The sequence below is a fragment of the Notothenia coriiceps genome, unplaced genomic scaffold (genome assembly GCF_000735185.1).
Source record: "Notothenia coriiceps isolate Sejong01 unplaced genomic scaffold, NC01 NC01_scaffold00032582, whole genome shotgun sequence".
Lineage (NCBI taxonomy): Eukaryota > Metazoa > Chordata > Actinopteri > Perciformes > Nototheniidae > Notothenia > Notothenia coriiceps.
The window spans coordinates 17432-29849 of record NW_011365283.1 but is presented as its reverse complement, the minus strand read 5'-3'; the positions used below and the strand labels follow the sequence as shown (position 1 = coordinate 29849).

The 12418-nt window shown below is 38.7% G+C and overlaps 2 protein-coding genes across 3 annotated transcripts; one reads left to right on the top strand and one right to left on the bottom strand.

The window, feature by feature from the left end:
• Positions 1-473: 473 nt before the first annotated feature.
• kng1 (kininogen 1) lies at positions 474-6195 on the bottom strand. 2 transcript variants are annotated; one of them, XM_010789168.1, is made up of 9 exons: positions 6104-6195; positions 5802-5894; positions 5390-5533; positions 4601-4717; positions 3783-3858; positions 2613-2782; positions 2410-2520; positions 1877-1972; positions 474-1452 (listed from the first exon to the last, which is right to left on the bottom strand). In XM_010789168.1, exons 2-9 carry the CDS (start codon positions 5865-5867, stop codon positions 1111-1113), a joined length of 1122 nt encoding a protein of 373 aa, XP_010787470.1. In that variant the 5' UTR covers positions 5868-5894; positions 6104-6195; the 3' UTR covers positions 474-1110. The 2 variants fall into 2 exon arrangements, with proteins under 2 accessions (XP_010787470.1, XP_010787469.1); XM_010789167.1 differs by having other exon boundaries at positions 5802-5897; positions 6104-6171.
• A 1736-nt stretch (positions 6196-7931) lies between these two features.
• lamp3 (lysosomal associated membrane protein 3) lies at positions 7932-12383 on the top strand. The gene is made up of 7 exons (XM_010789166.1): positions 7932-8059; positions 9140-9238; positions 9494-9567; positions 9891-10016; positions 10584-10656; positions 10770-10940; positions 11666-12383. The coding sequence occupies exons 1-7, from the start codon at positions 8002-8004 to the stop codon at positions 11803-11805; spliced, it is 741 nt and encodes a 246-aa protein (XP_010787468.1). The 5' UTR covers positions 7932-8001; the 3' UTR covers positions 11806-12383.
• The last annotated feature ends 35 nt before the right edge of the window (positions 12384-12418 follow it).

The following is a 12418-nucleotide window of genomic DNA, read 5'->3' as shown; positions in this document are numbered from 1 at the left end:
ACTGCACTAGTGTGTCTCTAATATGTCCTCAACATGCCGTGCTGTCAGAACCTTAACCTACTATGAATGAATGTACATCAAGCCATGTTTCCCACAGCCTACCTGCATGAGCTTGGGTAAAGAGGAATATTCTTTTTCATTGTTTTAGTTTTCATATTCAGCCTGCTAAGCAGCCATACACATGTTTAGAAATGAATGCCTTACGTTTACTCCTATAGGAACATTTTCATCATCACAATAACCTGCATTTATTAAAAGAAAATGTATTTCATTTAGGCTCGCAGGGTAAAGATTTGTACCCTGACCGACTGACTGGTCATCTGAGTGTTTGTGAAGATGTACAAATAAACGTGTTAAACATTCACCCGCTTCTGTTTGCTCGTACTTTCCCCTCTTGCAGTTTCACTCTACAGCAGGCCTTCACAAAGTCTTACTGGATTGAATAATGCAATGAATGATATCGTCAACATGTTCAAATGTAATGACTTTAATTATTGTATTCATTTCCAGGGCTTGAAAAGAAGATTTCCGGGTATCCAAAGGACTTCATCCAGATGTTGACAATGTTAAAAGACCAGTGAGATAATTTAGGCTGATGAAATGATAATAGGAAGTCAAAGGGATACCGTGTAAGTCCGTGAGTACAGGAGAATCTTACAGAAAGAAACACATCATCGATTAGCTGCATTTATATTCACATTTAACCACAGCACAAAGAACAACGTCTTATTTTCGTGCGGATCTTTCCCTTTGAAGAAAAGACACATGCAATTTTCTCACATCTCTAATAAACCCGACACTTTGATTTAATCAAAGGAAACTGACACTGATTATCTTTAACAGTTCAGAGCTCTTTCATCACTTCAGTCATTTTCTCCAGTGCTTTCAAAGAAGCAACAGGTCCCCAAAACAAGTTGCTTTCACCTGCACTGGTTCTTTTATCAACCTTTTGCATCTTAAATTTGAAATGAATCAAAGGTGTTTCTTTCAAGAAAAATGTGCTGCATCCCAGAAAATAAAGCACTAGTCTAAATAAACAAAAAGCTGTGTTTGGAGGGAGTAAAAAGTGAGATCATTTTGAATACAAATGTGTTTCCCTTGAGGATGAATTTATCCCTGCAGGTCTGAATCACTGAAGCCCCCCTCTGCTGGGGGCTGGGGGCTGGCCTCCTCTGCCAGGCCATGTGTGGGTGCTGCAGGGGGGATGGGGTTGAAAGGTTTCCAGGGGTTGGACGGGCAGTGGAAGGGGCTGTCGTTCCCAGCTTCTGCATCCATGTCCGGGGAGGAGGGTTTTTTGGGTGCAGTGGTGTCCTCCTCAGAAGACTCTTCTGTGGCCGAAGCCTTGCCGGTGGGGGGTGGGCTGGTTGTGGTTGGAGGCGAGGTGATGGAGGGGACTTCTAACAGGATGTTCCTGAGAGGAGACCAGCCCGGGGGACGACGCCTGGTAAACATCTGGAGAAGGAATACAGTAAGACACTTAGCAACTGGACGGTTTTACATTTTAGAATGAAAGTATTGTGATTGAATTGTAAAATGGGAAAGATGAAAAAGTATGGACATCCTATTTTACAAAGTCTATCCTTTTTATCTTTAAGGTTTATAGTATGTAACTGTGATAGATCTTATTTGGCATATTGCATGTTGTCTTTTATTTACAGCATGCAAACTCGAATGTCTACATTTCACTTTCAAGATATATCACTATCTAGTATTTGAGCAGATAGTGAGAGCTGACAGGTAAAACTTGTTTTATATAGTACTTTTACTTTCAATTAAAATAGAGTTGTTTATCATAGATTCAATTAAGTCGATGTGCTCTTTATTCAATTTCTAAAACAGGCTGAATGTTTGAGCATCTTGTGGAAGTGGGTCTCACCGTGGGCAGCGCCCCTTGTTCACACTGTATAAATGCCTGTGGGACCTCAAACCTCCATGGTGCTACATCCACTGTAGAGTTACAGTTGGCAAGCTCCTACACACAAACAGAGAGAGAGAGAGACACATCAGACTAATGAACGTGGAGCATTGGATGGATAGCATAGGGGTCATGGGGCAGAGACACAAAACAACCACTGAGGGACACAATAGACGAAAAAGAAAATAATAAGGAACGCAACATCACACAAAGCCAAATAAAGCCACCATCAAGAAATACAACAACAACAAAAGGACACACAATGACCCAAAGACACACAGAATGACCACAACGAGACACAGATCGACCACTTTCAGAACCAAAACAAACACAAAGATACAGAAAACAGCAACAAGGAGACTCGTACGTAACAGCGACAGAAAGACACAAAACAACTAAAAAGACACAAAATACAACCACATAGAGACACAGAACGACCACATACAACAACAACAACAAAGAAACAAAGAAACAAATACTATGTCAGTGCTTACCACATTCTCACTATCAGGGACACACAGCTCGTTGAGGTCTTTGTGTTCACTCTTGGGACAGGTGGTCCTCCTCATATCAAAACTCAGCTTGAACCTGAATCCTGCGACGACCTACAGGGAAACAGATACAGATGCAGACAGTAAAGAAAAACCTTCTTCTCCTCTTCATCTTCACCTCTCTCCTCATATCAACCCGTTTCTACCTGTCTGGTGGAGGGGCCCACAGAGTTCAGGGTGAACAGGTGAGTCGAGTCGGATATGGAGTTATACTTGGAGATGGAGACAGAGAGAGGAACCCTGAGATCCTCTGAGTTCTCATCAATCTCTGTCGGGCATCCCAAACAGATAGATTTCTCTGGGACGATGTAATCATCTGGAGAGGAGAAAGATGGTGGAGAGAAATAAAGAATGAGAAGACAGCAGATTGACTGGGCTAATCATGCGGTTAATTCAAACCACAACACCTAATTTCTGTAAGACCAGATCCAACTGAAGCAATCTACAAAACAGTACCAGTATTATTTTTCCAAGCTGTGCCTTTAAAAGTTGCAAATCATTGTGTTGGCTGGATAGAAAAACAACTATTTACTGAAAGCTTTCAGTGGGCTGGTTGGGCAAAGATTAAAGTCTAGACGATCACAAGTTAATATTGCTCTCTCTCTCTGTATCTGAAAATTATATTTCACAATCAGCTTCTCTGTGTATGCCCTGCGCCCATGAGGTTACACTTTCCTCAATGAATCACTGTTTTCTTAATGAGAAATACACTCCACTAATAAACAGTCATAGGGAACGTTATCAGCACACCAGATGTTCCTCTTCCCATACACGATATACGTTAAGAATATGAAGGTACCTGAAATGTGTTCCTAAGTAAAGTACTTGAGTAAATGTATGTAAATATGAAGCGTCACATGACAACAAATTAAAGTATTGATCAGGGCCTGCATGTAATATCATATAGTTAAAAAATATACTTTCGATCATTTTGAAAGACATTTCTCTATAAAATTTAGTTCAGGTTTCTTCCAACAAAAGTAGTTATTTTGGATTTATTTATTTATTACTATCCTGTTTATGTCTCTGTTTTACTAGCTTTGAAGGGTTGCTTCAGTTCTTGAATCTTGAATCTCAAATGTTCAATATTTTTTCCACACTGCAGGAAACACGAGACGAAAAGGCTTTGTCTTTTATCTCCAGACTTTAATTACATTAGATATTGTTTTTAAGTATAGTTCTAGGTTTGGTTGGTGATGGTGGATTAGATAGAACCAACCCTCTCCATCTTTTCTTATTTCTTTGAGAAAAAAGCTGGATATTCTTGTGTCATAACTGATAAAACAATAATATGACACTTTGTTATTTTCACTCACCAAGCAGGCAATCCACCTGTCGAGTGTCTGCCTCTGTCTCTGTCATGTAGACAGTGGCATTGCATGAAATTGGTTTCTGAAAAGAAAAACAGCTTAGATGATTTAATTTGTTTTAATCAAAGACTGTATAATCCATGCCTTTATATAACATATTGCTACCAATTTAAGACATGTTGTTCTCCCTTAAAGGTCCCTATTATACTGTTTTTCATCAATATATTATATGTCGCAGATATATACAAAACATGTCTCTGAAGTGTTTGGCTCCACATACCAAACAGATCATGCATTGTAGCATCCCATAATCCCCTCTGTTTCAGCCCTGTTTCAAAAGTGCTGATTCTGTCTTTTAAAATAAGGAGCCACTCCCCACGCCCCTCAGAGAGATATTTGGTTAAAAAGAACACAATGGTGCTCTAGGAGGAGATTCAGGTGATATGGTGGGCGGGGGTTATCTTGGTTGGTGATTGGCTAATGGTTACACTAGCCAAAAAAAATCGTTATGACGTCATAAAGTGGCCAAAATCTGATCAGCTCATTTTCAGACAGGTTTTTATATAAATGGATCAGGACAAAAAGAGAATGAATCCTTTTTCCTGAAACGTTCAGAATGTCTTTACACAGAGGGGACACATGTTGATGTATACAATACATGAAAAAGTGGATTTTGCATAATAGGTGACCTTTAACTCTGAATGTATTTCCTGTGTAAACTAAATACGCTGGAAAGACAGTGGGCACTGTTTGTAGATTTTTGCTGTGTGTCACTGCTAACAAAACCATGGATGTCTGCAGCTGTTTTGCTCTCTCATTATTACCTCCCTTCCGTTGGGCAGATATTCGCAGACAGTCCAGGGTTTGTTGCTGCCAGCTAGACAGTCGCTCCTCCTGGTGGTGAACTGCAGTGAGTACACTGAGTCCGAGCCATTCTCTGACTGGAGACAAACACACACACACACACACACACAAACACACACACACACACACGCACGCACGCACGCACGCACGCACGCACGCATGCACACACACACGCACACACACACACACACACACACACACACACACACACACACACACACGTTCAGTGTTCCAGAGGTCATAGTGTGTAAACATGTTTTCTTTAAATTTCTTATCATCCCACAGCTTTAGTTCCTGTTGTTTCACCACCGTCCAGTTTAATCTCTAATACAGTATGATACTTAAAAAAAAAATCAGGAGGCCACAATCGCCACATGTATGAATTATTATTATTGTTAATACTATTATTATTATGTTTTATAATAGGTGAAACAGTTAAAACCTCAATAAAGCTCATGAAATAATTGCATTGTCCTAGTTATTGCCAATATCTGTATTATATTCTTTGGCAGCATTATGGTGTTGAGCAGATTCAAAATGTTTAGTTTTGCACATTTCACCCTTTTGTCTTTTAATTGTAGTGACTATATTAATCACCCTTCATTTTTAGTATGTCTAATACTAACTGAGTCCCTCTTACAAGTAGGACAGTGTCAGTATTTACAACAATGCAACACTGTAAGAGTAATCATTTTCCTCAAAAAACCTACAGTAGCATGTCACACACATCATTTTTTCCATCCCTGTACCTTGCTGGCTGACAGTATCTGAAACAGGGCCAGGTTGTGTCCGGTGCTCAGCCTCTCGTTGAACTTGTTCACGGCGCTGCTGACGGCTCTGTCCACAGACGGGTCGTCACAGAAGATCAGAACGCCAGGCTGCACCTCCAATACCTCCGGTGAAAAGAAAAAAAATAATTTACTTTTTCTAGTAAAATCCTGATGTTTCTGACAAGAAGGTGAGGACTTTCATTTTCTCCTCCTTTATTAGTGAAATATAATGTTCTTTATTCCACAACATTAATCTGACAGTTACCAGTTACTTTACAGATAACATTTTAAATACTAAACAACTTCACTGTATGAACAATTTGACTTTGCTCACAGTGTATTCTCATAATGCAAGAAAGTTGTAGTTGTAGTAGGGTTTCTTTCTGCATACCTGGCCATAGACTGAGCTGTGGAGGCACAGCAGGCCGAGCACGCAAAGCCCCGCTCCGCTCCTCATCGTCTGATCCTGATGGATGTTTCTGCTCTGCTTCACAGGAAATAACAGTAAATATAACAACAGATAGTGAACACCTCAATCCACAGTTTACCAATGCAATGAAAGTGTATTTCATGTCGAAATGGCCTTCTAACCCTGGCAGCGTGAGTCACAAATGTCTTATTTCTGGCTGAATCAGAAACAATTTTAAGCTTTCAAAATGATTTAATGCAAATATTTAATATAACATTACTTACAGTTTATGAAGGTGAATGCCTGCTGTCGATGTTGCTGTGCTTGAAGAGATAAATGAATGAGTGAAGTTCTCCTGAAACTGTGGGTGGGAATCCTGGGAAGAATGATGACACACTGATAGACACATACACAGGGGACAGGAGGGCACACACACACACACACACACACACACACACACACACACACACACACACACACACACACACACACACACACACACACACACACACACACACACACACACACAAGGATGCTCAAAACGCTCAGTCGGTAAAAGGAGAGTAAATGTTTGCTCTCTAGTTTGCCCTCCTACTTGTCAAATCAATACAACTGTCAGTATCCAAGAAAGGGGAGAGTATTTAAAGAGGTAACATCTTCCTTCCTAGTGAATTTAAATGAGCAAACGCGCTCATACCTAAATACACACACACACATTTGAACACACAAAGAAGCATGTATGTTTGAACATAAACATAACTAACTGTACATGTTTAAGGGCCATTGTGTGTGTGTGTGTGTGTGTGTGTGTGTGTGTGTGTGTGTGTGTGTGTGTGTGTGTGTGTGTGTGTGTGTGTGTGTGTGTGTGTGTGTGTGTGTCTTTGTGTTTGCTTGCTGTGTGCTTTCACTGGTACTTTGTCCCTGTCGACCTTTGGCCTCTACCACTCTGATTTCCTCACTGCTCCTCAGTGAAATGAGGTGAAAGCTGCACAGATGTTACACTGCATAAATGACAGTATCATCCAGACATTGTGTTTGCTGTGTCTATGTGCAGCCTCTGTACAGGAATACACCAAGTTCACTGAGTTCACATGCCAACCGATGGGACGCAAACGGAGACCTCCTCAAGAGGTTTCTAAGTTTAGGGCATCGAATGTTATTTACTGCCACTAGGGGTCCCTCAATCAAAACAATGAGAAAAGACAGAATTGTATGCCTTTCATAACTTCCAAGGATTACTTAATTCTTCATCATTCAGGAGGTTTTGACTGGTAGCTGAATTCTCCGTAGATAAATCACCTGGTATATCAATAAGGTAATACGTAGACAAAGGAAAAAAATATGGGAACAAATGAAAACATGGAGTTAAATTCCAAAAGAAAACAGAGCCTTGTCTTGGTTAAAATTATGGATGTTTTGGAGAAAATGTGGGATATTGAAGTGCTCTTATTAACACATTTCTAACATAGGTTATTTAGACATTTTATCGTTACAATTTTACAAAGAGGAGTCACATTTGAATAAAAGGATAAAGGAAAACTCAAATTATTTAGTTATTTTTACTTTACAAAATATTCAAATAAAACAAGTAAAACAAATTAGTTTAGATTCAATATTTCAATGTAAACCAACAGTATAGCAGCAGCTGTGTAGCTTAACCAAGCCAGTAAGTACTCAAATCTTTTATTGTAGTAAAACAATACCACACTGTAAAAATACTATGTTACAAACATATTCCTACATTCAAGTATTAGAAACAAAGAAAAGGTTCATAATATAAATAAGTTAAATGAATTAAATTAGATAACAGATATATTAAGATATAACATCAGTCACACATGAAAGGCAGTTTTGTAACTTTAGAAATATACATATTGTTGTTAATGCTCAAAGTCCCCAACTTCTAAGACACTAACAAAAGCAACATGTTGTCAAGGTGACATATTTAGCACATAAAGTTAGAGCTACATGCTTCTGACTCAGAGTTTTACCATCATAAAGTTTCCATCCGAGGTGTCAGCTCACCGCCTCCTATGACTCTGCACTTCCTGTGCACGGCTCCTTTGGGTGTCAAGGTGGTCGACAGTTTCACATTTAGAAGCAAAACCACAACTGAAGCACTCACACGGCTCCCATCACATCACTGCTGCATTATTCTCCTTTCTGTTGTTTTCTGTGAACTATGATGCTAAAGGCTCAAACAGGTGGATGGTGTCTCATAATCCTGGCTATTATTGCAGGTAAGTTTGATTTTCTAATCTCATTACATCCTTATAGTGCGCTTCTCCACAGACCAGTCAACTGCTCAACTCAATGCAGCATTTATGGGAGACCTCCTCCAGATAACAGAGAGGGTTTTCACATCCATATTGCCCACACAACTAAACTCAAATCAAACTTAAAAAAGGTAATGCAAAGTTAAAAACAACAACCTAAAGGATATTTTCTTTTTTTGTGATTTTCTTTTACCTCAAATACACTAAAGTATAAAAAATGGTTTGAGATTTAGAATCTTGTCAGATTTTATAGATCAATTTGTGGGATTGTCCTCAAAACAAAATTAAACTGTTATTTGAAACCAGAGCTGAACTCCAAGCGTCTCTAGGCACAAAGTTACAAAGGACCCCATTCAGTATTACTGTATGCAAGGAAGTAATAATGATAGGAGTGAACATGTGATTGAGACATTTCAACTGATTATTTCTTAATTTATATTTCTTAATTTGAATTGAATATTGAATTCAAAATGCTGTGTTGCCTTCTCTGTGAAAACCTAGTACTTGTAAATGTGCTTTGTAATAAATGAGGATGTTCTGGTTTTCTCTCTCACACAGAAATCTACATTTAAGGGTTTAACACATGTTTCTTTCTTTCTTAATCTGCAGTTAAAAGCATACAGATGGTATGAAAATAAACTGAGATAAAAACATTGAGGACAAGGTTTGCAGCAGCAGCTTTCATGCAATGTGTTATTATGTGTAATTGTTCAATTACTGTAATTATTGCTTTAAACCAATGTCAAGACAGCCTCATTCTTACTTCATAACCAAGTAATTTACCAAGTAAAATGTACTTGTTGCAAAGTGGACAAGCCTGGCAAAAATGTTTTTGTTTTCCTATTCTATTTAGACTTTCTGCAAAAATGTCCAATCCAAGATTCTGCTAGAGGCAGGTTAACAAACGTGGACAAATACCCAGCATTCCAGCATGTCCGTGTGCTGGCTGGTTTCTTAGCACATAACTGAATATGTGTCTGCTGTGTGCAATACGTATACATTAGATAACCAGATGTTGATAGTGACACGTCTCTTCTCCCCCAGGTGTCCAGCTCCAGGAAAATGAGCGCTCTGTCCAGCCTGCGTCTGAGCCTCACGTCTACAGGCCGGCGCTGCAGCCCACTGAGACCGCCCCTCCAATAGGTACACACCAATCCCTTAGAGATAAAACATAAATTGTTTGCACCACAGCAAATGTACCTACAGTTAAATGTAGACCTAATTGGGTTTAAAGTTTTAAAGGGAAAGTAAAACAAATAATTCAAGTCTAAACATTGGGGGCTCTTTTGTACGGAGCCAGAAGTTATTAATAAAATGAAAACAGATTGTCTCTAATTCAAGTTAAATGACCTTTGGCTGTCTGTGTTAATGTATATTTCTATATGTGTTCGTGCATAGGGACCTACAAGCATGTTGGAAAATCCTGCATAAAAGCCACCATGGGAGTACAGTACATTGTCATTGAGAAAAAGGTTAGTTTGTGTTTGGGTGTATGCGTGTGTGTGTGTTTTCCTCAGTGTATTTTTGTCCGATTTCAGCACATTTCGCCCAGTGTGCGTGTTCATTTCTGCATGTCTTCGTGAAGTATTTGTTTCACTGTACAAACAAAAGAAAACTAAAAACGTCCGTAACAATCTATTTAAAAACAAATAACAAGACGTGTGTGCTCTGGTGGAGGTGATACATTATCATTTAAATGTTAACTCTTTTTTGCTCCAGTACTTGTCTGGTGACTGACTGGAGACAATGAAATCTGACAGTGTATAAGTCATATTTCTCTCCTGTGTGCATTCAGAAGGCTTGGTATTACAACCTGGAGCCCTCCAGGGTCAGGACGGGGGGGTCCTGTGGTGAAGAAGCTGCTGTCCTCTTTCTCACACTGCCTGACGATGCTGCCAGTCTGCAGCTCACCTTCAGAAAGGTACACCAAATGTCATACATCCCTGTTTCCTTCAAAGTGTGCATTTTCTTCCACTGTCTGGAGATATGCAGGCAATGGTGGAATGTAAATTGACTATACTTAAACTCAAGTACTATACATATTTGAGGTAATTGTAATTGAGCGTTGATTTTATGCAACTTGTACTTCTAGACCACTACATCTCAAAAGGCAAAACTTGTATTTCTTACTCCGTTATATCTATATGAGCACTTAAGTTTAGTTTAGTCAATTTTTCATACCATCATGTCAATTTTAATGCCTTAGAAAACACGTCATAAATGCAGTGATTATGGAACTATTAGCAATAGTCAAATGAGGAAGACAAAACTGTGTTACGTGTTTATACTGTATCTTCAAATTCAGAAAATATAGTTTCTGCATCCACACTCTGCCATAGAAAAAATTAATAGAATCATTGACGCTTCCAGCTTCACAGAAAATCCAAAACATTCACATCAACAGATAAAGTAATGTGCATTAGAAAAATTGTTTTCAGAATTCATGCATTACTGGATCAGCTTCAATCTCTTTTGTTTTTGTCTCCAGAAAGGGAATATTTTCTACGTCTCCAATCTGACCGCTCACGTGTCTCCTCTGCCTGTCTGCCAAGGATGTTCCAGTAAGACCAGATCAAGAGATAAAAAGAGAGATGACATTTAGCTGGTATTTCTGATTCTGAACCTGCCCACACAGAGAACATAACCATCCCTGTCTGACATCCTTTCCTCACAGATAAGACTTACTCAGGTGTGTTGACGAATGACAAGCTGTTTGCAGCGGCTGATGGCCAGAGCTTCAAGTGCGAATCTGAGAATCTGCTTCTGACGTCTCCGGAGCTGAGGATCCGGCTGGTTCCTCTGCAGATACAGGCCTTCACTCTGCTCAAAGGACACTACGGAAAAGGTGAATGGGTTGATCATTAGGTACAAGGGAAAATATCCTTTATATAACAAAGTATCTGCGCTGGTAGATATAGAACTATAACAACATTTAGTCCTAACACCGTAATTAATATCATAGTGAAAAGACAATTACAAACTCACATTGCTGAATAAAAGTATACACGCTTGACTACCCCATATGGTATTGTCTGCTTCCTCTCTTGTGTTCAAACTCATTTGAAGACACATGGACAGATACATTAGCATGAGCACCAATTTTTTTTCAAAAAGGCCCAAGGATTTAAAAATCAAATTGGGCTTGTTTTCTGTTGTACAGTATTACATTATGTTCATGCTTTGAAAGCACTCCAGTTTTCCCTCATTCTGTGATTAATCTCAATCTAGGAAAACAGCTGGGAGTTTTGCCAGATAGCCTACAGATGTGATCTATAATGTGAGCTTTGAGCGTGCGATTCTTGAGAATCACACACAATGATAATTGGTCCCATTGGACTTTGTTAACAGTAAATATCCTGAAACTAAAGCAGGTTTATTGCTGCTGTGTTATTGATCTAATCATTATGGAAAACAATGTTCGTGTTATAAATGTGAATCTCTGCACTGCAGCTTTAGATCTAAGGGATTGATGTGAATGTGATATCTGCAAGTCATTCATCAGATCAGATTATATATGGCTAAATTAAGGTACTCATTTGTTTCTGCATTTTGCTCTCCATGTTGTTTCAGAGGTGGAGTGTTGGGTTGACTTTACCAAGCGAGTTATCCCCATCATCCTCGGGGCCACAGTGGTGGGTCTTTTTCTCATCGCCGTGACAACCTCCCTGTTCATCAAAGACCACCACAGAGAAGGATATGACAGGGTCTGAACTTCGGACAACTGGATGGAGATTACCTTCATCTAAAATATTAGTTCATCATACACTGTCACAAAAAGTTCCCAAATTAGCTCTCCTTAATTTAAAGCACAGCGGTCTAATGCCCATAAATCTTGACAATGTTGTTCCATTTATTTCTTTGACTATTATTTAATTATTTTTTCCAATTATAATTTGTAATCATCACAATTGGGTTTAACATTTATTTTCCTTTTTATTCTGTATTTAATGATAACTTTTGTTCACAACTGTGTGTTGTAATATTCATATTTGTGGCATATTCCAGAGTTAATTGATAAAAGGGATTAGCCCTTATTGACACACGCTTGTTAATGATTAAGTAAATAATCATAACAACACTTGCTAACCTACATGTCAGAGATACTAGAAAATGAACATCGCATTTTGTTGTTGTTGTTGCTTTAATTGGTAATATATTGTATTTTGGATAAACAAATATTTCGTTATTACATCAATTGAAATACTGTACATAACTGCATAATATTGTAGTGTTACCAGAATACTTGTTAAAATTAGAAATGTTCATCTATTTTCCGTTCCATCATTTCTGTATTGATTTACAAGGAATAAAGGTTTTTATAAA